Source organism: Heliconius melpomene, unplaced genomic scaffold (assembly GCF_056956725.1).
Source record: "Heliconius melpomene rosina isolate 202511_hmr_F unplaced genomic scaffold, ASM5695672v1 ptg000090l, whole genome shotgun sequence".
Lineage (NCBI taxonomy): Eukaryota > Metazoa > Arthropoda > Insecta > Lepidoptera > Nymphalidae > Heliconius > Heliconius melpomene.
The window spans coordinates 848-28,789 of NW_028181908.1; the positions used below are offsets into that span (position 1 = coordinate 848).

The window sequence follows — 27,942 nt, forward strand, 5'->3', positions numbered from 1 at the left end:
GCCTAAACGATCGACACCAGTTTCAACCGAATCCGAGCGGGGAAAACTGAAAAAATCGGTTTTCGCCACTTACCGCCCGCACCTTCCCGCGCATTCCCGCGGGTTGTATACCATCTTGAGGGCCTCTCGGAGCCCGAACGATCGACACCAGTTTCAACTAAATCCGAGCGGGGAAAATTGAAAAAATCGGTTTTCGCCACTTACCGCCCGCACCTTCCCGCGCATTCTCGCGGGTTGTATACCACTTTGAAGGCCCCTCGGAGCCTGAACGATCAACACCAGTTTCAACAGAATCCGAGCGGGGAAAACTGAAAAAATCGGTTTTCGCCACTTACCGCCCGTACCTTCCCGCGCATTCCCGCGGGTTGTATACCACCTTGAAGGCCCCTCGGAGCTTGAACGATCGACACCAGTTTCATCTGAATCCGAGCGGGGAAAACTGTAAAAATCGGTTTTCGCCACTTACCGCCCGCACCTTCCCGCGCATTCCCGCGGGTTGTATACCACCTTGAGGGACCCTCGGAGCCCGAACGATCGACACCAGTTTCAACTGAATCCGAGCGAAGAAAACTGAAAAAATCGGTTTTCGCCACTTACCGCCCGCACCTTCCCGCGCATTCCCGCGGGTTGTATACCAGCTTGAAGGCCCCTCGGAGCCCGAACGATCGACACCAGTTTTCAACCGAATCCGAGCGGGGAAAACTGAAAAAATCGGTTTTCGCCACTTACCGCCCGCACCTTCCCGCGCATTCCCGCGGGTTGTATACCACGACACCAGTTACAACCGAATCCGAGCGGGGAAAACTGAAAAGTTTTCAATAAACAAAAGATTTTTATTCTTAGGTTAGGTTAGGTTGAACATTTTTTTACATTTTTATTCTCTCATTTCGATTTCTTTTTGTTAGATTTCATAAAAATATATATATTAAATGAGAAGTTTTCAATAAGCAAAAGATTTTTATTCTTAGGTTAGGTTAGGTTGAACATTTTTTTACATTTTCATTCTCTCATTTCGATTTCTTTTTGTTAGATTTCATAAAAATATATATATTAAATGAGAAGTTTTCAATAAACAAAAGATTTTTATTCTTAGGTTAGGTTAGGTTGAACATTTTTTTACATTTTTATTCTCTCATTTCGATTTCTTTTTGTTAGATTTCATAAAAATATATATATTAAATGAGAAGTTTTCAATAAACAAAAGAATTTTATTCTAAGGTTAGGTTAGGTTGAACATTTTTTTACATTTTTATTCTCTCATTTCGATTTCTTTTTGTTAGATTTCTTAAAAATATATATATTAAATGAGAAGTTTTCAATAAACAAAGATTTTTATTCTTAGGTTAGGTTGGGTTGAACATTTTTTACATTTTTTTCTCTCATTTCGATTTATTTTTGTTAGATTTCATAAAAATATATATATTAAATGAGAAGTTTTTAATAAACAAAGATTTTTATTCTTAGGTTAGGTTAGGTTGAACATTTTTTTACATTTTTATTCTCTCATTTCGATTTCTTTTTGTTAGATTTCATAAAAATATACATATTAAATGAGAAGTTTTCAATAAACAAAAGATTTTTATTCTTAGGTTAGGTTAGGTTAGGTTGAACATTTTTTTACATTTTTATTCTCTCATTTCGATTTCTTTTTGTTAGATTTCATAAAAATATATATATTAAATGAGAAGTTTTCAATAAACAAAGATTTTTATTCTTAGGTTAGGTTAAACATTTTTTTACATTTTTATTCTCTCATTTCGATTTCTTTTTGTTAGATTTCATAAAAATATATATATTAAATGAGAAGTTTTCAATAAACAAAGATTTTTATTCTTAGGTTAGGTTAGGTTAGGTTGAACATTTTTTTACATTTTTATTCTCTCATTTCGATTCCTTTTTGTTAGATTTCATAAAAATATATATAATAAATGAGAAGTTTTCAATAAACAAAAGATTTTTATTCTTAGGTTAGGTTAGGTTGAACATTTTTTTACATTTTTATTCTCTCATTTCGATTTCTTTTTGTTAGATTTCATAAAAATATATATATTAAATGAGAAGTTTTCAATAAACAAAAGATTTTTATTCTTGGGTTAGGTTAGGTTGAACATTATTTTTTTTTTTTTATTCTCTCATTTCGATTTCTTTTTGTTAGATTTCATAAAAATATATATATTAAATGAGAAGTTTTCAATAAACAAAAGATATTTATTCTTAGGTTAGGTTAGGTTGAACATTTTTTTACATTTTTATTCTCTCATTTCGATTCCTTTTTGTTAGATTTCATAAAAATATATATATTAAATGAGAAGTTTTCAATAAACAAAGATTTTTATTCTTAGGTTAGGTTAGGTTGAACATTTTTTTACATTTTTATTCTCTCATTTCGATTTCTTTTTGTTAGATTTCTTAAAAATATATATATTAAATGAGAAGTTTTCAATAAACAAAGATTTTTATTCTTAAGTTAGGTTAGGTTGAACATTTTTTTACATTTTTATTCTCTCATTTCGATTTCTTTTTGTTAGATTTCATAAAAATATATATATTAAATGAGAAGTTTTCAATAAACAAAAGATTTTTATTCTTAGGTTAGGTTAGGTTGAACATTTTTTTACATTTTTATTCTCTCATTTCGATTCCTTTTTGTTAGATTTCATAAAAATATATATATTAAATGAGAAGTTTTCAATAAACAAAGATTTTTATTCTTAGGTTAGGTTAAACATTTTTTTACATTTTTATTCTCTCATTTCGATTTCTTTTTGTTAGATTTCATAAAAATATATATATTAAATGAGAAGTTTTCAATAAACAAAGATTTTTATTCTTAGGTTAGGTTAGGTTAGGTTGAACATTTTTTTACATTTTTATTCTCTAATTTCGATTCCTTTTTGTTAGATTTCATAAAAATATATATAATAAATGAGAAGTTTTCAATAAACAAAAGATTTTTATTCTTAGGTTAGGTTAGGTTGAACATTTTTTTACATTTTTATTCTCTCATTTCGATTTCTTTTTGTTAGATTTCATAAAAATATATATATTAAATGAGAAGTTTTCAATAAACAAAAGATTTTTATTCTTGGGTTAGGTTAGGTTGAACATTTTTTTTTATTTTTATTCTCTCATTTCGATTTCTTTTTGTTAGATTTCATAAAAATATATATATTAAATGAGAAGTTTTCAATAAACAAAAGATATTTATTCTTAGGTTAGGTTAGGTTGAACATTTTTTTACATTTTTATTCTCTCATTTCGATTTCTTTTTGTTAGATTTCTTAAAAATATATATATTAAATGAGAAGTTTTCAATAAACAAAGATTTTTATTCTTAGGTTAGGTTAGGTTGAACATTTTTTTACATTTTTATTCTCTCATTTCGATTCCTTTTTGTTAGATTTCATAAAAATATATATATTAAATGAGAAGTTTTCAATAAACAAAAGATTTTTATTCTTAGGTTAGGTTAGGTTGAACATTTTTTTACATTTTTATTCTCTCATTTCGATTTCTTTTTGTTAGATTTCATAAAAATATATATATTAAATGAGAAGTTTTCAATAAACAAAAGATTTTTATTCTTGGGTTAGGTTAGGTTCAACATTTTTTTTTATTTTTATTCTCTCATTTCGATTTCTTTTTGTTAGATTTCATAAAAATATATATATTAAATGAGAAGTTTTCAATAAACAAAAGATTTTTATTCTTGGGTTAGGTTAGGTTGAACATTTTTTTACATTTTTATTCTCTCATTTCGATTTCTTTTTGTTAGATTTTATAAAAATATATATATTAAATGAGAAGTTTTCAATAAACAAAAGATTTTTATTCTTAGGGGTTAGGTTGAACATTTTTTTACATTTTTATTCTCTCATTTCGATTTCTTTTTGTTAGATTTCATAAAAATATATATATTAAATGAGAAGTTTTCAATAAACAAAGATTTTTATTCTTAGGTTAGGTTAGGTTGAACATTTTGATTTACATTTTTATTCTCTCATATCGATTCCTTTTTGTTAGATTTCATAAAAATATATATATTAAATGAGCGCGAATTCCCGCGGGTTGTATACCACCTTGAAGCCCCTCGGAGCCCGAACGATCGACACCAGTTTCAACTGAATCCGAGCGGGGAAAACTTAAAAAATCGGTTTTCGCCACTTACCGCCCGCACCTTCCCGCGCATTCCCGCGGGTTGTATACCACCTTGAGGGCCTCTCGGAGCCCAAACGATCGACACCAGTTTTAACTAAATCCGGGCGGGGAAAATTGAAAAAATCGGTTTTCGCCACTTACCGTCCGCACCTTCCCGCGCATTCTCGCGGGTTGTATACCACCTTGAAGGCCCCTCGGAGCCTGAACGATCGACACCAGTTTCAACCGAATCCGAGCGGGGACAACTGAAAAAATCGGTTTTCGCCACTTACCGCCCGCACCTTCCCGCGCATTCCCGCGGTTTGTATACCACCTTGAGGGCCTCTCGGAGCCCGAACGATCGACACCAGTTTCAACTAAATCCGAGCGGGGAAAATTGAAAAAATCGATTTTCGCCACTTACCGCCCGCACCTTCCCGCGCATTCTCGCGGGTTGTATACCACTTTGAAGGCCCCTCGGAGCCTGAACGATCGACACCAGTTTCAACCGAATCCGAGCGGGGAAAACTGAAAAATCGGTTTTCGCCACTTACCGCCCGCACCTTCCCGCGCATTCCCGCGGGTTGTATACCACCTTGAGGGCCTCTCGGAGCCCGAACGATCGACACCAGTTTCAACTAAATCCGAGTGGGGAAAACTGAAAAAATCGGTTTTTGCCACTTACCGCCCGCACCTTCCCGCGCATTGCCGCGTGTTGTATACGACCTTGAAAGCCCCTCGGAGCCCAAACGATCGACACCAGTTTCAACTGAATCCGAGCGGGTAAAACTGAAAAAATCGGTTTTCGCCACTTACCGCCCGCACCTTCCCGCGCATTCACGCGGTTTGTATAGCATCTTAAAGGCCCCTCGGAGCCTGAACGATCGACACCAGTTTCAACCGAATCCGAGCGGGGAATACTGAAAAAATCGGTTTTCGCCACTTACCGCCCGCACCTTCCCGCGCATTCCCGCGGGTTGTATACCAGCTTGAAGGCTTCTCGGAGCCCGAACGATCGACACCAGTTTCAACCGAATCCGAGCGGGGAAAACTGAAAAAATCGGTTTTCGCCACTTACCGCCCGCACCTTCCCGCGCATTCCCGCGGGTTGTATACCACGACACCAGTTACAACCGAATCCGAGCGGGGAAAACTGAAAAGTTTTCAATAAACAAAAGATTTTTATTCTTAAGTTAGGTTAGGTTGAACATTTTTTTAAATTTTTATTCTCTCATTTCGATTTCTTTTTGTTAGATTTCATAAAAATATATATATTAAATGAGAAGTTTTCAATAAACAAAAGATTTTTATTCTTAGGTTAGGTTAGGTTGAACATTTTTTTACATTTTCATTCTCTCATTTCGATTTCTTTTTGTTAGATTTCATAAAAATATATATATTAAATGAGAAGTTTTCAATAAACAAAAGATTTTTATTCTTAGGTTAGGTTAGGTTGAACATTTTTTTACATTTTTATTCTCTCATTTCGATTCCTTTTTGTTAGATTTCATAAAAATATATATATTAAATGAGAAGTTTTCAATAAACAAAAGATTTTTATTCTTAGGTTAGGTTAGGTTGAACATTTTTTTACATTTTTATTCTTTCATTTCGATTTCTTTTTGTTAGATTTCATAAAAATATATATATTAAATGAGAAGTTTTCAATAAACAAAAGATTTTTATTCTTAGGTTAGGTTAGGTTGAACATTTTTTTACATTTTAATTCTCTCATTTCGATTTCTTTTTGTTAGATTTCATAAAAATATATATATTAAATGAGAAGTTTTCAATAACCAAAAGATTTTTATTCTAAGGTTAGGTTAGGTTGAACACTTTTTTACATTTTTATTCTCTCATGTCGATTTCTTCTTGTTAGATTTCATAAAAATATATATATTAAATGAGAAGTTTTCAATAAACAAAAGATTTTTATTCTTAGGTTAGGTTAGGTTGAACATTTTTTTACATTTTTATTCTCTCATTTCGATTTCTTTTTGTTAGATTTCATAAATATATATATATTAAATGAGAAGTTTTCAATAAACAAAAGATTTTTATTCTTAAGTTAGGTTAGGTTGAACATTTTTTTAAATTTTTATTCTCTCATTTCGATTTCTTTTTGTTAGATTTCATAAAAATATATATATTAAATGAGAAGTTTTCAATAAACAAAAGATTTTTATTCTTAGGTTAGGTTAGGTTGAACATTTTTTTACATTTTCATTCTCTCATTTCGATTTCTTTTTGTTAGATTTCATAAAAATATATATATTAAATGAGAAGTTTTCAATAAACAAAGATTTTTATTCTTAGGTTAGGTTAGGTTGAACATTTTTTTACATTTTTATTCTCTCATTTCGATTCCTTTTTGTTAGATTTCATAAAAATATATATATTAAATGAGAAGTTTTCAATAAACAAAAGATTTTTATTCTTAGGTTAGGTTAGGTTGAACATTTTTTTACATTTTTATTCTTTCATTTCGATTTCTTTTTGTTAGATTTCATAAAAATATATATATTAAATGAGAAGTTTTCAATAAACAAAAGATTTTTATTCTTAGGTTAGGTTAGGTTGAACATTTTTTTACATTTTAATTCTCTCATTTCGATTTCTTTTTGTTAGATTTCATAAAAATATATATATTAAATGAGAAGTTTTCAATAACCAAAAGATTTTTATTCTAAGGTTAGGTTAGGTTGAACACTTTTTTACATTTTTATTCTCTCATGTCGATTTCTTCTTGTTAGATTTCATAAAAATATATATATTAAATGAGAAGTTTTCAATAAACAAAAGATTTTTATTCTTAGGTTAGGTTAGGTTGAACATTTTTTTACATTTTTATTCTCTCATTTCGATTTCTTTTTGTTAGATTTCATAAATATATATATATTAAATGAGAAGTTTTCAATAAACAAAAGATTTTTATTCTTAGGTTAGGTTAGGTTGAACATTTTTTTACATTTTTATTCTTTCATTTCGATTTCTTTTTGTTAGATTTCATAAAAATATATATATTAAATGAGAAGTTTTCAATAAACAAAAGATTTTTATTCTAAGGTTAGGTTAGGTTGAACATTTTTTTACATTTTTATTCTCTCATTTCGATTTCTTTTTGTTAGATTTCATAAAAATATATATATTAAATGAGAAGTTTTCAATAAACAAAAGATTTTTATTCTTAGGGGTTAGGTTGAACATTTTTTTACATTTTTATTCTCTCATTTCGATTTCTTTTTGTTAGATTTCATAAAAATATATATATTAAATGAGAAGTTTTCAATAAACAAAGATTTTTATTCTTAGGTTAGGTTAGGTTGAACATTTTTTTACATTTTTATTCTCTCATATCGATTCCTTTTTGTTAGATTTCATAAAAATATATATATTAAATGAGCGCGAATTCCCGCGGGTTGTATACCACCTTGAAGCCCCTCGGAGCCCGAACGATCGACACCAGTTTCAACTGAATCCGAGCGGGGAAAACTTAAAAAATCGGTTTTCGCCACTTACCGCCCGCACCTTCCCGCGCATTCCCGCGGGTTGTATACCACCTTGAGGGCCTCTCGGAGCCCAAACGATCGACACCAGTTTTAACTAAATCCGGGCGGGGAAAATTGAAAAAATCGGTTTTCGCCACTTACCGTCCGCACCTTCCCGCGCATTCTCGCGGGTTGTATACCACCTTGAAGGCCCCTCGGAGCCTGAACGATCGACACCAGTTTCAACCGAATCCGAGCGGGGACAACTGAAAAAATCGGTTTTCGCCACTTACCGCCCGCACCTTCCCGCGCATTCCCGCGGTTTGTATACCACCTTGAGGGCCTCTCGGAGCCCGAACGATCGACACCAGTTTCAACTAAATCCGAGCGGGGAAAATTGAAAAAATCGATTTTCGCCACTTACCGCCCGCACCTTCCCGCGCATTCTCGCGGGTTGTATACCACTTTGAAGGCCCCTCGGAGCCTGAACGATCGACACCAGTTTCAACCGAATCCGAGCGGGGAAAACTGAAAAATCGGTTTTCGCCACTTACCGCCCGCACCTTCCCGCGCATTCCCGCGGGTTGTATACCACCTTGAGGGCCTCTCGGAGCCCGAACGATCGACACCAGTTTCAACTAAATCCGAGTGGGGAAAACTGAAAAAATCGGTTTTTGCCACTTACCGCCCGCACCTTCCCGCGCATTGCCGCGGGTTGTATACCACCTTGAAAGCCCCTCGGAGCCCAAACGATCGACACCAGTTTCAACTGAATCCGAGCGGGTAAAACTGAAAAAATCGGTTTTCGCCACTTACCGCCCGCACCTTCCCGCGCATTCACGCGGTTTGTATAGCATCTTAAAGGCCCCTCGGAGCCTGAACGATCGACACCAGTTTCAACCGAATCCGAGCGGGGAATACTGAAAAAATCGGTTTTCGCCACTTACCGCCCGCACCTTCCCGCGCATTCCCGCGGGTTGTATACCAGCTTGAAGGCCCCTCGGAGCCCGAACGATCGACACCAGTTTCAACCGAATCCGAGCGGGGAAAACTGAAAAAATCGGTTTTCGCCACTTACCGCCCGCACCTTCCCGCGCATTCCCGCGGGTTGTATACCACGACACCAGTTACAACCGAATCCGAGCGGGGAAAACTGAAAAGTTTTCAATAAACAAAAGATTTTTATTCTTAAGTTAGGTTAGGTTGAACATTTTTTTACATTTTTATTCTCTCATTTCGATTTCTTTTTGTTAGATTTCATAAAAATATATATATTAAATGAGAAGTTTTCAATAAACAAAAGATTTTTATTCTTAGGTTAGGTTAGGTTGAACATTTTTTTACATTTTCATTCTCTCATTTCGATTTCTTTTTGTTAGATTTCATAAAAATATATATATTAAATGAGAAGTTTTCAATAAACAAAAGATTTTTATTCTTAGGTTAGGTTAGGTTGAACATTTTTTTACATTTTTATTCTCTCATTTCGATTCCTTTTTGTTAGATTTCATAAAAATATATATATTAAATGAGAAGTTTTCAATAAACAAAAGATTTTTATTCTTAGGTTAGGTTAGGTTGAACATTTTTTTACATTTTTATTCTTTCATTTCGATTTCTTTTTGTTAGATTTCATAAAAATATATATATTAAATGAGAAGTTTTCAATAAACAAAAGATTTTTATTCTTAGGTTAGGTTAGGTTGAACATTTTTTTACATTTTAATTCTCTCATTTCGATTTCTTTTTGTTAGATTTCATAAAAATATATATATTAAATGAGAAGTTTTCAATAACCAAAAGATTTTTATTCTAAGGTTAGGTTAGGTTGAACACTTTTTTACATTTTTATTCTCTCATGTCGATTTCTTCTTGTTAGATTTCATAAAAATATATATATTAAATGAGAAGTTTTCAATAAACAAAAGATTTTTATTCTTAGGTTAGGTTAGGTTGAACATTTTTTTACATTTTTATTCTCTCATTTCGATTTCTTTTTGTTAGATTTCATAAATATATATATATTAAATGAGAAGTTTTCAATAAACAAAAGATTTTTATTCTTAGGTTAGGTTAGGTTGAACATTTTTTTACATTTTTATTCTTTCATTTCGATTTCTTTTTGTTAGATTTCATAAAAATATATATATTAAATGAGAAGTTTTCAATAAACAAAAGATTTTTATTCTAAGGTTAGGTTAGGTTGAACATTTTTTTACATTTTTATTCTCTCATTTCGATTTCTTTTTGTTAGATTTCATAAAAATATATATATTAAATGAGAAGTTTTCAATAAACAAAAGATTTTTATTCTTAGGTTAGGTTAGGTTGAACATTTTTTTACATTTTTATTCTCTCATTTCGATTTCTTTTTGTTAGATTTCATAAAAATATATATATTAAATGAGAAGTTTTCAATAAACAAAAGATTTTTATTCTTAGGTTAGGTTAGGTTGAACATTTTTTTACATTTTTATTCTCTCATTTCGATTTCATTTTGTTAGATTTCATAAAAATATATATATTAAATGAGAAGTTTTCAATAAACAAAAGATTTTTATTCTAAGGTTAGGTTAGGTTGAACATTTTTTTACATTTTTATTCTCTCATTTCGATTTCTTTTTGTTAGATTTCATAAAAATATATATATTAAATGAGAAGTTTTCAATAAACAAAGATTTTTATTCTTAGGTTAGGTTGAACATTTTTTTACATTTTTATTCTCTCATTTCGATTCCTTTTTGTTAGATTTCATAAAAATATATATATTAAATGAGAAGTTTTCAATAAACAAAAGATTTTTATTCTAAGGTTAGGTTAGGTTGAACATTTTTTTACATTTATATTCTCTCATTTCGATTTCTTTTTGTTAGATTTCATAAAAATATATATATTAAATGAGAAGTTTTCAATAAACAAAAGATTTTTATTCTTAGGTTAGGTTAGGTTGAACATTTTTTTACATTTATATTCTCTCATTTCGATTTCTTTTTGTTAGATTTCATAAAAATATATATATTAAATGAGAAGTTTTCAATAAACAAAGATTTTTATTCTTAGGTTAGGTTAGGTTGAACATTTTTTTACATTTTTATTCTCTCATTTCGATTTCTTTTTGTTAGATTTCATAAAAATATATATATTAAATGAGAAGTTTTCAATAAACAAAAGATTTTTATTCTTAAGTTAGGTTAGGTTAGGTTGAACATTTTTTTACATTTTTATTCTCTCATTTCGATTTCTTTTTGTTAGATTTCATAAAAATATATATAATTAGGTTTCAGAAGTGAAATATCAAAAGAAAACTATACAACACTATTGTTACAAATACAATCTTATTTATTAAAAATCAAAATAACTATAAACTGAAGTTTAAATAACTAGAAACTTATATAAAACACCAACAACATTCGAAAACACATATAGGTATTTACTCAGTGTTAATTACAGAAGTTCTTTTAACCAATTCACAATATTTATTAATTAAAACATTTAAATTACTTTATAACTTGCTAATAATGAGCTATTAACAACCTAGTAACAAATCACATCGACTACAACACGTGTAACCTCAAGTATATGAGGGCCAAATATGTCTTCCCGCTTAAATTAGCAACTTAATAACAAAATGAAAAGAGCGGGCTTTTGATATAGACAGTGACATTGACACATTGCAGTACTATATTTGACAGTTGACATTTGTAGCACGGTAGTCTCCTAAGTCGGCCATTCTGACCCTGCGTCGTCCCCGACGTAGCTGAATTAATATCCAGTTGCCTGATCACATGCTGGTGCATCCCGATTAGCCCCAAAGTCATCAGCGTCGTTTCATGGCTGTATTGATGAAAATTCTACAGTAGTACCATATTCGCTGTCTTCATCATCTAAAATTTTAAGTTTATAAATTGTCTAAACATTACAACATAAACGGATAGGCAATCAAAATATACAGACAAAAGATATAAAAATAAAAAGTTTTGAGAGCTCTCATTTTTAACCCTGTAAAATCTTCATATCCAAGTATCTTCAGTCCGGTGCAGCAAACTCCGGAACCTGTGAACAGAACAGTCAGAAGGCGTCCCCTCTGTCTGCCAGGACTAAATGTCCACATAGACGTCACATGGCCACAAAGACCAAACGTCAGCAAGGACCAAATGTCCACAAGGCCATAATGTCAGCAAGGACCAAATGTCCACCTTGACCACAAGGACCAAACGTCCTTCAGAGCCACATGCTCTTCACAAAATCTTTCAGGGCCACACACCCGTCAAAATTTCTCAGGCCATATGCCTCATCAGACCAAACGTCTGATACAAGTCAAAGTCAAAAGTCAAAGTCAAAACACCCAACCCAACCCCATGTCTGTGCCCAAAGGGACCACACATCCAATTGAACTCAATAAGCAAACTGCCACATTACACCAGTATTGTACACTAAGCCCCACCTTGGTTGTCAGACAAAAATTAAACATTTAGAAAAAGAATTAATGGAGGAAGAGAAAAATAAAATGTTGGTCTGTATGTATGTAAGCCTATAATGATTTAGAAAGAAATTGTGCTAGACAACAAAGCAAGAATTAGTGCAATACCGTTAAAATAACTTGTCAATGAAAAAGGCAGTACAAATTTCCAGTCACTAATCCCCATGCCATTGTACCATGTTAGAGTTCCTCGAGTGGTTTAACTACCACCACTCAATAATTAATTGCCTCAGTCTTATAGAAACTCGGCCTAACCTGACCTCTATTTATAATTCAACCAACATGTTCAATTTCTGTTGAAGTAATAAACATATTCGAAATTTTATGGGAAAATCGGTTTTTTTTTGTTTGAGTATTAATAGTGACTGAATCCCATCATAAAGCATTATCAACACGTCATCAACATATTCTAAAACATGACCACATTCAATATGTGTTTACATAAAATATGACAACATTCAACACATGTTTACATAAAATATTCATAACCACCCAAATTATCCTTGTGTCATCATCAATCAAAGGGAGAAGATAACATCCTCTGACATCCAACCCTTTCAGTGCCCCACAATCAACACATATCCAGTCATACACACTTTGGATTGCACCCTCCAACACACATACTACACTCCTCTCTTCAAGATAGCTGACAATTTCATGTACTTTAAGCTTGTCCCCACCCCATATAGAAGATAAGCATTTTCCCATATTTACCGTTGTTTGCACATTTAATGGCACCGGTGATCAAATAATGTGAAAATTTATTTATTATGTACATAAGAGAATCCAGCTAATAACTTAAGTGGTACATTAATGTGTTGCCAAACGCTGAATGTGCTGACAGACACTTCAATAGACATTCCTAGGCATTGTTTACTCCTCACTAATTAAGTTGTCTGAAATTGTCTCCTATATCATAAACAATAAATTATTATTTACTATAAACATTCTTCTGGTTTCAATTTCCCATTTTAATTTGTTTAAAATAATTCAAACTCTGTAACCTCATAATAGTAATACACAGAAATCTTTTGCTACAATAATCCCTCCCGCTAATTACTTATATAGCTATTAATAGAGGTAAGTCTAAATATTGTATCCTCAGTTATATAAGTAATAGTTGTGAACTTAGTCTTAGCAAAAATTATTTATGTAGTAATGTTAATGAACTTGATGTAATCGATAATCCTATTTGTGAAACTGAAATTATGTCTATGTATGTTATGGCTTTTAATTCTCTTCCCACTATTTGTAAAACAAATTTTATTTTAGGAAATTTACATTTTTGTCAATCACTAGGTAATAACTGATGGGTCTTTATTTATTCAAATCTACTAAATTGCATGTTAATTGTAATAACAATGATTTCAATGTAACTTTATTTGACACTGGAATTTTAACTTTGAAGCTGAATTTATTTACTCAGAATGTTACCTACAACATATATTACAGATGTAATTAATTAATTATTAATATTTAGTCTCCATATACCATTAGGCATGAAAATATTACATTTGGTTTTATTAACATAAAATTTACAATTTTTATATTTACTTGTTATGTAAAATTTATTAGTTCAATTAATCCAACAATTAAATTAAATTCTACTCATTCTGATTTCAATCTTATAGCAGACAATTGTTGCAATTGCACGTAAATTAAAAATATTAATAATCCTAATTTGTTTAATTTAATAAATCCTAAGTTATATACAAGGTCTGCACCCTTATCTGCAGCATTGCATCACTTCAATACTATGTATGCATTAATAAGTCATTAGTATAAAACATAGTTAGTCTACGTGAAACTCTCCTAACAGCTACACATTTTTCTATCTCCACCGTGACTCAATTCTATTTGTTTTATGATTGAGATTTTAATTAATATGTTTTAAATTATTACCAAATCTCTTTTTAATTGATTAAATCTTTTTTTTTTTTAAAACAACTTAAGTCAAATGTACATAACAGCACACACATTCTACATACAATAACATCAGCATCTATAATAACTAGAACAGGCATGCAAGATCTCAGAACAACTATCAAGTCGGCTCCAAGCGAGAGCTCATCAATAGCCAAGGAAACAAAACCATTTCCTTCCAACAAATTAACAGTATTACTCACCCTCCAAGTGAGAGCTCATCAATAGCCAAGGAAACAAAACCATTTCCTTCCAATAAAGTAACAGTATTATTCACCCTCTAAGGTACAGTTTATTGATTTTCCCTCACACAACTAACATTTCAAAACAAACAAAGATTACAAGTCATACTGCTATCATTTCTAGGTTTCCTTATCCAATGTTACTCACACCCCCTTCACCAACCATAAAATTGTTCCAATCTAAAAGAATTGTGTAACAGACGCCCAATTATTAAGCTATGAATCTCTTGTTTTTCCTTTTTTTTTTTTTAGTCACTATGAATTATGCTCAAATGCCATATATCAAAAATCTAATTCAATTCACTAAGCCCTATATACATTGACAAGAATCATCTCAAGGCAAACTGGCACCCGCCTCTCCTCTAGCACACTAAGCACAACCACAGGACTCTTCAGAATCAGCCTGCATAAAACATCAACCACCTATGATCACCAGTAATCACTCACTCACTCATTCAACCATGAACATCACCCTTAAGGCACCCAGAGTCATGTGATAAACATTCTGAATCATTCCAGTTATTAGTACTTCTAACCCTCTCCACCTCCTCACACTATAGTTCAATATTATTGATAACAGCGTCAGTTTGATATAAAATAGTTTTGTATTATTCAACTATTTAAAGATTTTATTGCATCAGAAAGATTACGGGCTAACTTGGTATCCCCTGAAGTACATTGAGAAGGTGATGAGGTATCAGAGGCCATACTTTCAGATAATGCACCTTTGGGAAAAGTATTAAATCTAACAGTTAATCATTTAAATTTGTTTTTAACAAACTAGCATGACAGGTTGAATTATGAGAAGAAATATTATTTTGTGTATCTTTTTCAAGTTTGTCTAATCTCCGAAGAAATGCATTGTAATGCTCACCAGTAGAGGCACTCAGATACCTGGAGACACACAGAGACGCGTCGCGCATTGCAAGCAGAAGCACGCATACACGTGCGGGGACGCGTCGCTCATCAGTATCAGAGGCGCGCAGACACGCGCGGGAACCGCATCGAGAGCAGTGGCGCGCAGATTTGCGCGGGGACCGCATCGAGAGCAGTGGCGCGCAGATATGCGCGGGGACCGCATCACAAGCAGCCTCGCAGACGCTTCGCACATTGCGAGCAGAGGGTGTGCAGACGCACACCAAGATGCGCAGGAATGCGTCGCACATCGCGAGCTGAGGGCGTGCAGAGGCACACCAAGACGCCCAGGTAAGCGTCGCGCATCGCGAGCTGAGGTCGTGCAGAGGCACACCAAGACGCTCAGGTAAGCGTCGCGCATCGCGAGCGAAGGGCGTACAGAGGTACACAAAGACGCCCAGGTAAGCGTTGCACATCGCCAGCAGAGGTACACAGAGACGCGCGGGGACGCGTCACTTGTCGTGGAAGCAGAAGCACCTCATAGCGGCACGGCGGCGGCATGAATGTCCTGCAACAGCACCATGAAAGCACCAGCGCGAGCGCTCGAGACACCCTTAGCGCTCGAGTCTCATAACATGGCCTTCAAATGACTTAACCTATCTCGCTAACCGCGACCACGTGTCGTGTCCGGTCGACGTGATTTGTTTTGTGATTTACCTCCAGCATCACCCATATATAACACTGTATTTTTGTATAGGCAATAAATAATTTAAGAAAAGAGAAATGATGAAACTGGTGTTTTATTTGCTTTCACAAAAATAACAAAATTATAAAGTACAAGGATCTGGCCTGATGGGCTTAGATAGGTATCCCACTTCTGAAATTAGGTTTCAGAAGTGAAATATCAAAAGAAAACTATACAACACTATTGTTACAAATACAATCTTATTTATTAAAAATCAAAATAACTATAAACTGAAGTTTAAATAACTAGAAACTTATATAAAACACCAACAACATTCGAAAACACATATAGGTATTTACTCAGTGTTAATTACAGAAGTTCTTTTAACCAATTCACAATATTTATTAATTAAAACATTTAAATTACTTTATAACTTGCTAATAATGAGCTATTAACAACCTAGTAACAAATCACATCGACTACAACACGTGTAACCTCAAGTATATGAGGGCCAAATATGTCTTCCCGCTTAAATTAGCAACTTAATAACAAAATGAAAAGAGCGGGCTTTTGATATAGACAGTGACATTGACACATTGCAGTACTATATTTGACAGTTGACATTTGTAGCACGGTAGTCTCCTAAGTATATATTAAATGAGAAGTTTTCAATAAACAAAAGATTTTTATTCTTAGGTTAGGTTAGGTTAGGTTGAACATTTTTTTACATTTTTATTCTCTCATTTCGATTTCTTTTTGTTAGATTTCATAAAAATATATATATTAAATGAGAAGTTTTCAATAAACAAAAGATTTTTATTCTTAGGTTAGGTTAGGTTGAACATTTTTTTACATTTTTATTCTCTCATTTCGATTTCTTTTTGTTAGATTTCATAAAAATATATATATTAAATGAGAAGTTTTCAATAAACAAAAGATTTTTATTCTTAGGTTAGGTTAGGTTGAACATTTTTTTACATTTTAATTCTCTCATTTCGATTTCTTTTTGTTAGATTTCATAAAAATATATATATTAAATGAGAAGTTTTCAATAAACAAAAGATTTTTATTCTAAGGTTAGGTTAGGTTAAACATTTTTTTACATTTTTATTCTCTCATTTCGATTTCTTTTTGTTAGATTTCATAAAAATATATATATTAAATGAGAAGTTTTCAATAAACAAAGATTTTTATTCTTAGGTTAGGTTAGGTTGAACATTTTTTTACATTTTTATTCTCTCATTTCGATTCCTTTTTGTTAGATTTCATAAAAATATATATATTAAATGAGAAGTTTTCAATAAACAAAAGATTTTTATTCTAAGGTTAGGTTAGGTTGAACATTTTTTTACATTTATATTCTCTCATTTCAATTTCTTTTTGTTAGATTTCATAAAAATATATATATTAAATGAGAAGTTTTCAATAAACAAAAGATTTTTATTCTTAGGTTAGGTTAGGTTGAACATTTTTTTACATTTTTATTCTCTCATTTCGATTCCTTTTTGTTAGATTTCATAAAAATATATATATTAAATGAGAAGTTTTCAATAAACAAAGATATTTATTCTTAGGTTAGGTTAGGTTGAACATTTTTTTACATTTTTATTCTCTCATTTCGATTCCTTTTTGTTAGATTTCATAAAAATATATATATTAAATGAGCGCGAATTCCAGCGGGTTGTATACCACCTTGAAGGCCCCTCGGAGCCCGAACGATCGACACCAGTTTCAACTGAATCCGAGCGGGGAAAACTGAAAAAATCGGTTTTTGTTACTTACCGCCCGCACCTTCCCGCGCATTCTCGCGGGTTGTATACCACTTTGAAGGCCCCTCGGAGCCTGAACGATCGACACCAGTTTCAACCGAATCCGAGCGGGGAAAACTGTAAAAATCGGTTTTCGCCACTTACCGCCCGCACCTTCCCGTGCATTCCCGCGGGTTGTATACCACCTTGAAGGCCCCTAGGAGCTTGAACGATCGACACCAGTTTCATCTGAATCCGAGCGGGGAAAACTGAAAAAATCGGTTTTCGCCACTTACCGCCCGCACCTTCCCGCGCATTCCCGCGGGTTGTATACCACCTTGAAGGCCCCTCGGAGCTTGAACGATCGACACCAGTTTCATCTGAATCCGAGCGGGGAAAACTGTAAAAATCGGTTTTCGCCACTTACCGCCCGCACCTTCCCGCGCATTCCCGCGGGTTGTATACCACCTTGAGGGACCCTCGGAGCCCGAACGATCGACACCAGTTTCAACTGAATCCGAGCGGGGAAAACTGAAAAAATCGGTTTTCGCCACTTACCGCCCGCACCTTCCCGCGCATTCACGCGGTTTGTATAGCATCTTAAAGGCCACTCGGAGCCCGAACGATCGACACCAGTTTCAACCGAATCCGAGTGGGGAAAACTGAAAAAATCGGTTTTCGCCACTTACCGCCCGCACCTTCCCGCGCATTCCCTCGGGTTGTATACCACCGTGAAGGCCCCTCGCAGCCCGAACGATCGACACCAGTTTCAACTGAATCCGAGCGGGGAAAACTGATAAAATCGGTTTTTGCCACTTACCGCCCGCACCTTCCCGCGCATTGCCGCGGTTTGTATACCACCTTGAAAGCCCCTCGGAGCCCAAACGATCGACACCAGTTTCAACTGAATCCGAGCGGGTAAAACTGAAAAAATCGGTTTTCGCCACTTACCGCCCGCACCTTCCCGCGCATTCCCGCGGGCTGTATACCACCTTGAGGGCCTCTCGGAGCCCGAACGATCGACACCAGTTTCAACTAAATCCGAGCGGGGAAAATCTAAAAAATCGGTTTTCGCCACTTACCGCCCGCACCTTCCCGTGCATTCCCGCGGGTTGTATACCACCTTGAAGGCCCCTCGGAGCTTGAACGATCGACACCAGTTTCATCTGAATCCGAGCGGGGAAAACTGAAAAAATCGGTTTTCGCCACTTACCGCCCGCACCTTCCCGCGCATTCCCGCGGGTTGTATACCACCTTGAAGGCCCCTCGGAGCTTGAACGATCGACATCAGTTTCATCTGAATCCGAGCGGGGAAAACTGTAAAAATCGGTTTTCGCCACTTACCGCCCGCACCTTCCCGCGCATTCCCGCGGGTTGTATACCACCTTGAGGGACCCTCGGAGCCCGAACGATCGACACCAGTTTCAACTGAATCCGAGCGGGGAAAACTGAAAAAATCGGTTTTCGCCACTTACCGCCCGCACCTTCTCGCGCATTCTCGCGGGTTGTATACCACCTTGAAGGCCCCTCGGAGCCTGAACGATCGACACCAGTTTCAACCGAATCCGAGCGGGGAATACTGAAAAAATCGGTTTTCGCCACTTACCGCCCGCACCTTCCCGCGCATTCCCGCGGGTTGTATACCAGCTTGAAGGCCCCTCGGAGCCCGAACGATCGACACCAGTTTCAACCGAATCCGAGCGGGGAAAACTGAAAAAATCGGTTTTTGCCACTTACGTTTCGCACCTTCCCGCGCATTCCCGCGGGTTGTATACCACGACACCAGTTACAACCGAATCCGAGCGGGGAAAACTGAAAAGTTTTCAATAAACAAAAGATTTTAATTCTTAGGTTAGTTTAGGTTGAACATTTTTTTACATTTTTATTCTCTCATTTCGATTTCTTTTTGTTAGATTTCATAAAAATATATATATTAAATGAGAAGTTTTCAATAAACAAAAGATTTTTATTCTTAGGTTAGGTTAGGTTGAACATTTTTTTACATTTTTATTCTCTCATTTCGATTTCATTTTGTTAGATTTCATAAAAATATATATATTAAATGAGAAGTTTTCAATAAGCAAAGATTTTTATTCTTAGGTTAGGTTAGGTTAGGTTGAACATTTTTTTACATTTTTATTCTCTCATTTCGATTTCTTTTTGTTAGATTTCATAAAAATATATATATTAAATGAGAAGTTTTCAATAAACAAAAGATTTTTATTCTTAGGTTAGGTTAGGTTAGGTTGAACATTTTTTTACATTTTTATTCTCTCATTTCGATTTCTTTTTGTTAGATTTCATAAAAATATATATATTAAATGAGAAGTTTTCAATAAACAAAAGATTTTTATTCTTAGGTTAGGTTAGGTTGAACATTTTTTTACATTTTTATTCTCTCATTTCGATTTCTTTTTGTTAGATTTCATAAAAATATATATATTAAATGAGAAGTTTTCAATAAACAAAAGATTTTTATTCTTAGGTTAGGTTAGGTTGAACATTTTTTTACATTTTTATTCTTTCATTTCGATTTCTTTTTGTTAGATTTCATAAAAATATATATATTAAATGAGAAGTTTTCAATAAACAAAAGATTTTTATTCTAAGGTTAGGTTAGGTTGAACATTTTTTTACATTTTTATTCTCTCATTTCGATTTCTTTTTGTTAGATTTCATAAAAATATATATATTAAATGAGAAGTTTTCAATAAACAAAGATTTTTATTCTTAGGTTAGGTTGAACATTTTTTTACATTTTTATTCTCTCATTTCGATTCCTTTTTGTTAGATTTCATAAAAATATATATATTAAATGAGAAGTTTTCAATAAACAAAAGATTTTTATTCTAAGGTTAGGTTAGGTTGAACATTTTTTTACATTTATATTCTCTCATTTCGATTTCTTTTTGTTAGATTTCATAAAAATATATATATTAAATGAGAAGTTTTCAATAAACAAAAGATTTTTATTCTTAGGTTAGGTTAGGTTGAACATTTTTTTACATTTTTATTCTCTCATTTCGATTTCTTTTTGTTAGATTTCATAAAAATATATATATTAAATGAGAAGTTTTCAATAAACAAAAGATTTTTATTCTTAGGTTAGGTTAGGTTGAACATTTTTTTACATTTTTATTCTCTCATTTCGATTTCTTTTTGTTAGATTTCATAAAAATATATATATTAAATGAGAAGTTTTCAATAAACAAAAGATTTTTATTCTTAGGTTAGGTTAGGTTGAACATTTTTTTACATTTTAATTCTCTCATTTCGATTTCTTTTTGTTAGATTTCATAAAAATATATATATTAAATGAGAAGTTTTCAATAAACAAAAGATTTTTATTCTAAGGTTAGGTTAGGTTAAACATTTTTTTACATTTTTATTCTCTCATTTCGATTTCTTTTTGTTAGATTTCATAAAAATATATATATTAAATGAGAAGTTTTCAATAAACAAAGATTTTTATTCTTAGGTTAGGTTAGGTTGAACATTTTTTTACATTTTTATTCTCTCATTTCGATTCCTTTTTGTTAGATTTCATAAAAATATATATATTAAATGAGAAGTTTTCAATAAACAAAAGATTTTTATTCTAAGGTTAGGTTAGGTTGAACATTTTTTTACATTTATATTCTCTCATTTCAATTTCTTTTTGTTAGATTTCATAAAAATATATATATTAAATGAGAAGTTTTCAATAAACAAAAGATTTTTATTCTTAGGTTAGGTTAGGTTGAACATTTTTTTACATTTTTATTCTCTCATTTCGATTCCTTTTTGTTAGATTTCATAAAAATATATATATTAAATGAGAAGTTTTCAATAAACAAAGATATTTATTCTTAGGTTAGGTTAGGTTGAACATTTTTTTACATTTTTATTCTCTCATTTCGATTCCTTTTTGTTAGATTTCATAAAAATATATATATTAAATGAGCGCGAATTCCAGCGGGTTGTATACCACCTTGAAGGCCCCTCGGAGCCCGAACGATCGACACCAGTTTCAACTGAATCCGAGCGGGGAAAACTGAAAAAATCGGTTTTTGTTACTTACCGCCCGCACCTTCCCGCGCATTCTCGCGGGTTGTATACCACTTTGAAGGCCCCTCGGAGCCTGAACGATCGACACCAGTTTCAACCGAATCCGAGCGGGGAAAACTGTAAAAATCGGTTTTCGCCACTTACCGCCCGCACCTTCCCGTGCATTCCCGCGGGTTGTATACCACCTTGAAGGCCCCTAGGAGCTTGAACGATCGACACCAGTTTCATCTGAATCCGAGCGGGGAAAACTGAAAAAATCGGTTTTCGCCACTTACCGCCCGCACCTTCCCGCGCATTCCCGCGGGTTGTATACCACCTTGAAGGCCCCTCGGAGCTTGAACGATCGACACCAGTTTCATCTGAATCCGAGCGGGGAAAACTGTAAAAATCGGTTTTCGCCACTTACCGCCCGCACCTTCCCGCGCATTCCCGCGGGTTGTATACCACCTTGAGGGACCCTCGGAGCCCGAACGATCGACACCAGTTTCAACTGAATCCGAGCGGGGAAAACTGAAAAAATCGGTTTTCGCCACTTACCGCCCGCACCTTCCCGCGCATTCACGCGGTTTGTATAGCATCTTAAAGGCCACTCGGAGCCCGAACGATCGACACCAGTTTCAACCGAATCCGAGTGGGGAAAACTGAAAAAATCGGTTTTCGCCACTTACCGCCCGCACCTTCCCGCGCATTCCCTCGGGTTGTATACCACCGTGAAGGCCCCTCGCAGCCCGAACGATCGACACCAGTTTCAACTGAATCCGAGCGGGGAAAACTGATAAAATCGGTTTTTGCCACTTACCGCCCGCACCTTCCCGCGCATTGCCGCGGTTTGTATACCACCTTGAAAGCCCCTCGGAGCCCAAACGATCGACACCAGTTTCAACTGAATCCGAGCGGGTAAAACTGAAAAAATCGGTTTTCGCCACTTACCACCCGCACCTTCCCGCGCATTCCCGCGGGCTGTATACCACCTTGAGGGCCTCTCGGAGCCCGAACGATCGACACCAGTTTCAACTAAATCCGAGCGGGGAAAATCTAAAAAATCGGTTTTCGCCACTTACCGCCCGCACCTTCCCGTGCATTCCCGCGGGTTGTATACCACCTTGAAGGCCCCTCGGAGCTTGAACGATCGACACCAGTTTCATCTGAATCCGAGCGGGGAAAACTGAAAAAATCGGTTTTCGCCACTTACCGCCCGCACCTTCCCGCGCATTCCCGCGGGTTGTATACCACCTTGAAGGCCCCTCGGAGCTTGAACGATCGACATCAGTTTCATCTGAATCCGAGCGGGGAAAACTGTAAAAATCGGTTTTCGCCACTTACCGCCCGCACCTTCCCGCGCATTCCCGCGGGTTGTATACCACCTTGAGGGACCCTCGGAGCCCGAACGATCGACACCAGTTTCAACTGAATCCGAGCGGGGAAAACTGAAAAAATCGGTTTTCGCCACTTACCGCCCGCACCTTCTCGCGCATTCTCGCGGGTTGTATACCACCTTGAAGGCCCCTCGGAGCCTGAACGATCGACACCAGTTTCAACCGAATCCGAGCGGGGAATACTGAAAAAATCGGTTTTCGCCACTTACCGCCCGCACCTTCCCGCGCATTCCCGCGGGTTGTATACCAGCTTGAAGGCCCCTCGGAGCCCGAACGATCGACACCAGTTTCAACCGAATCCGAGCGGGGAAAACTGAAAAAATCGGTTTTTGCCACTTACGTTTCGCACCTTCCCGCGCATTCCCGCGGGTTGTATACCACGACACCAGTTACAACCGAATCCGAGCGGGGAAAACTGAAAAGTTTTCAATAAACAAAAGATTTTAATTCTTAGGTTAGTTTAGGTTGAACATTTTTTTACATTTTTATTCTCTCATTTCGATTTCTTTTTGTTAGATTTCATAAAAATATATATATTAAATGAGAAGTTTTCAATAAACAAAAGATTTTTATTCTTAGGTTAGGTTAGGTTGAACATTTTTTTACATTTTTATTCTCTCATTTCGATTTCATTTTGTTAGATTTCATAAAAATATATATATTAAATGAGAAGTTTTCAATAAGCAAAGATTTTTATTCTTAGGTTAGGTTAGGTTAGGTTGAACATTTTTTTACATTTTTATTCTCTCATTTCGATTTCTTTTTGTTAGATTTCATAAAAATATATATATTAAATGAGAAGTTTTCAATAAACAAAAGATTTTTATTCTTAGGTTAGGTTAGGTTAGGTTGAACATTTTTTTACATTTTTATTCTCTCATTTCGATTTCTTTTTGTTAGATTTCATAAAAATATATATATTAAATGAGAAGTTTTCAATAAACAAAAGATTTTTATTCTTAGGTTAGGTTAGGTTGAACATTTTTTTACATTTTTATTCTCTCATTTCGATTTCTTTTTGTTAGATTTCATAAAAATATATATATTAAATGAGAAGTTTTCAATAAACAAAAGATTTTTATTCTTAGGTTAGGTTAGGTTGAACATTTTTTTACATTTTTATTCTTTCATTTCGATTTCTTTTTGTTAGATTTCATAAAAATATATATATTAAATGAGAAGTTTTCAATAAACAAAAGATTTTTATTCTAAGGTTAGGTTAGGTTGAACATTTTTTTACATTTTTATTCTCTCATTTCGATTTCTTTTTGTTAGATTTCATAAAAATATATATATTAAATGAGAAGTTTTCAATAAACAAAGATTTTTATTCTTAGGTTAGGTTGAACATTTTTTTACATTTTTATTCTCTCATTTCGATTCCTTTTTGTTAGATTTCATAAAAATATATATATTAAATGAGAAGTTTTCAATAAACAAAAGATTTTTATTCTAAGGTTAGGTTAGGTTGAACATTTTTTTACATTTATATTCTCTCATTTCGATTTCTTTTTGTTAGATTTCATAAAAATATATATATTAAATGAGAAGTTTTCAATAAACAAAAGATTTTTATTCTTAGGTTAGGTTAGGTTGAACATTTTTTTACATTTTTATTCTCTCATTTCGATTTCTTTTTGTTAGATTTCATAAAAATATATATATTAAATGAGAAGTTTTCAATAAACAAAAGATTTTTATTCTTAGGTTAGGTTAGGTTGAACATTTTTTTTTTTTTTTTTTTTTTTTTTTTTTTAGGGTGCTTGGTCGGATAACCTCCTCGTGTGTTCGCTCGCTGTTGGCCCTTTCTCGAATGCTTGTCGTTCGGGGGGGACGAACAGTGTTGCGGGCCGGTGCACCCTGGGCGGCGAGTAATTGGTGCCTACAGGATTCGTCCTTGGGTAATGATTGCTCGCTGGCTAATAATCCGACGTGGTTCTCCGCGTGTCCTCTGTCATGCAGAGGACACAGTGTGAGGAACCGGAGGGCGCGCGTGGTGTGTACTCACCATACCGCCACGCAGGTGCAGTGATGTGCCTGCGCCGAATATATCGGAACTCCACTCTTGGTTGCGGTCATGTCTCGTAATCAGGAGTGGAACCGAGGGCCTTGCCTTTACCGGCCGGGCTGCGAGGAAGAAAACCTCTATAAAAAATTACCCCAACCCAAGCGGCGAAGCAGCGCGAGGGGTTCATGGCTGATGGGGAGATCAGTCGCTACTGCTGGTCCCGCCAGGGTACCGGCCGACACCCTGGCGTAATAGGCTTATCCGAGTACAGGGGGCACTGCTCGGATGGACCGTTTTTCCCCCATACTCGTGGGATCAATATGGAAGATTCAAAAAATAAAAACCAAATTGAGGATGTGGTGGGGCCCGAGGAGGGCGGTGAGGTGACGTGGCCCGAGATGGGCGGAGCTGAAGGAGTCGTGCCTGCTATAGGCGAGAGGAGGGCTTCTGTGCCCACAAGTGAGGCAGGGAGTATGAAAGACTCGAAAGTTTTCTTGAAACGACTGGACCTGGCGGAAATCGCCTCTATCATCAGTGGACGGTCCAGGTCGAACTCAACATCCTCACGTGGCCGTTTCTGGGCGGCCACTGAGTCGGAGGCGGACAGTTGTGTCTCTATAGAGCCACAAACTGAGGAGATGCGGAGAGACCGCAAATATCGGAAGAGGCCAAGGAGCAAGAAGACCCGCTCCGGCTCTTCGGAAAGTGGAGAGGAAAGAGAGAAGCCGAAGGCCAAGTTATCCACGGCTAGACGAGAGGAGCTTCGTCTCCAAGCGGAGGAAGAGGTCGTAGGGATGGCGGAGTCGGTGCAGTCTAGGGCAAGCTCCAGGCTCTCAGATTTGTCCGACTTTGCGGGACCTAGGGTGGATGGCCCTTTGGTGCATGATCTGCAGCACCAGGTCTCTGACAGCATTGCCATAATTAATAAAGTCGCCAGCAGATCCGGCAACCTTAAGGGCACCTTTACAAAAGCCCTTAAGGAGGCCGCCGGCGCAATTAACACGGCTGTGGGGATGTTGGCTAGCAGGACAGCTAACGAGGAGGTGACGCAGTTACGGGCAGCAAACATCCGACTGACCCAAGAACTGTCTGAGTTGCGCAAGGAGATGTCCTTAATGCGAGCTGAACTGGAGCGCTCTAGGACCCAGCGACAGGGCCCCGAGGAGAAGAAGAAGGAGGACGACGTGGCGCGTACAGTAATGGTGCAGGTGGGCACATTGCTTAATACGCGGCTGGCGGCGCTGGAGGACAGGCTCCTACCGGCAAAGCCAGTTCGTCCTCCTTTAGCGGCGGACAGAAGGCGACAGGCGGCCGTCTCAGCAGTGGTGGCTGAGCCTGCTGTGACGACCCTAGTCGCACCTGCCAATCCGGGCCCGAAGCAGAAGCAGGGCCCAAAGAAAGGCAAAACGGCGGGAAAGAAGGCGGCGTTGGTGGAGCCTCGGCCGCTGCCCCCTACTCCTGCCGATTTGAATGAGGGCTGGAGCGTGGTGGTGCGCAAGGGCAAGAAGAAGGCGGCTGTAGCACCGAGTGAAAAGCAGACGAAGGCAAAGAAGTCTGCCAAGCAGCCCAAGTTGCGCCCCCCGCGATCGGCGGCGGTGACGCTGACTTTGCAGCCGGCAGCCGTCAACAAGGAAATGACGTACAAGGATGTGCTGTCGCAGGTCAAGCAGGCGGTCAAGTTGGAGGATTTGGGGATAGCGGACCTGCGACTTAGGGTCGCCTCTACTGGTGCCAGGGTTCTGGAGCTACCTGGTGCCAATAGTAGCGAAAAGGCGGATGCCCTAGCTCAGCGGCTGCGCGGGGTGCTCGACTCCAGCGAAGTTTTGGTCGCAAGACCAGTGAAGTGCGCAGAGTTGCGGGTCAGTGGCCTGGATGACTCTGCCACTTCGGAGGAGGTGGTGCAGGCCATAAGCCGAGTTGGCGGCTGTGATGCTGGTCTGGTCAAAGTAGGAGAGATCCGACAGGACCAAAATGGCCTCGGCACAGCATGGGTTCGCTGCCCTGTTATGGCAGCGAAGAAAGTCAGCGGATCGCGGCTCCTAGTGGGCTTCGTCTCGGCGCGTGTGCAGCTACTGCAACAGCGAGCCCTGCGCTGCTTTCACTGCCACGAAATTGGCCACGTGGCGGCGAAGTGCAGCAGTGCACAAGATAGGAGCCAGCAGTGCTTCAGGTGCGGCCAAGCCGGGCACAAACAACACCAGTGCTCGGCGGCACCTCACTGCCCGGTCTGCGAGGCGGCAGAACAGCCCGCAGACCATACAGTGGGAAGCGCTGCATGCGCGAAAGCCAGCTCCTCGAGGAAGAGGAGGAGCGGCAGGAAGGGAGGAAATGGGCCACCAGTGGGCAAGCCAGACGCCCCAGTTTTGCGAGAGGAGGCGCAGCACATGGAAGACCAATAATGGCTCTCCGTGTGCTGCAGGCGAACATAAACCACTGTGCCCGGGCCCAGGACTTATTGGTCCAAAGCCTGGCGCAGTGGTCTATCCAGGTGGCGGTTGTTTCGGAGCCCTACAGCGTTCCCGACAGAGATAACTGGGTAGCCGACAACACCGGGGTGGTGACTATTATCACCCAGGTCGCAGCGGGCTCTCCGCCCTTCTCACGAGTAGAGAAGGGTGCGGGATGCGTCGCAGCACTTTTCGGCGGCCTAGTTGTCGTAGGGGTCTACTTTTCCCCCAATCGAACTCTTGCGGAGTTCGAAGAGTTCCTTATACGATTGGGGGAAATGGTAGAGCGATTTCGTCCGGCGGAGGTGTTGGTGGCCGGCGATCTCAACGCGAAGTCCAGCGTGTGGGGCTCCGCAACGACGGATGTGCGTGGTGTGACGCTGTCGGAGTGGGTTGTTGCCACCGGTTTGTCTGTGCTCAACCGAGGGACCAAAAACACGTGTGTGCGAAGGCTGGGCGGATCCGTCGTGGACGTTTCGTTCGCGAGCCCGGCCCTAGCGTGTCGT

The 27,942-nt window shown here is 36.8% G+C and overlaps 1 protein-coding gene and 1 long non-coding RNA gene across 3 annotated transcripts; one reads left to right on the forward strand and one right to left on the reverse strand.

Moving 5' to 3' along the window:
* Positions 1-10,941: 10,941 nt before the first annotated feature.
* On the reverse strand, positions 10,942-15,601 carry LOC146526334 (uncharacterized). 2 transcript variants are annotated; one of them, XM_085207232.1, is made up of 2 exons: positions 15,145-15,601; positions 10,942-11,509 (listed from the first exon to the last, which is right to left on the reverse strand). In XM_085207232.1, exons 1-2 carry the CDS (start codon positions 15,599-15,601, stop codon positions 11,454-11,456), a joined length of 513 nt encoding a protein of 170 aa, XP_085063358.1. In that variant the 3' UTR covers positions 10,942-11,453. The 2 variants fall into 2 exon arrangements, with proteins under 2 accessions (XP_085063358.1, XP_085063359.1); XM_085207233.1 differs by having other exon boundaries at positions 15,165-15,587.
* Positions 15,448-15,917, forward strand: LOC146526335 (uncharacterized). Its single transcript, XR_014879433.1, has 2 exons — positions 15,448-15,531; positions 15,587-15,917. It is a non-coding gene; the product is annotated as an uncharacterized LOC146526335 (long non-coding RNA).
* The last annotated feature ends 12,025 nt before the right edge of the window (positions 15,918-27,942 follow it).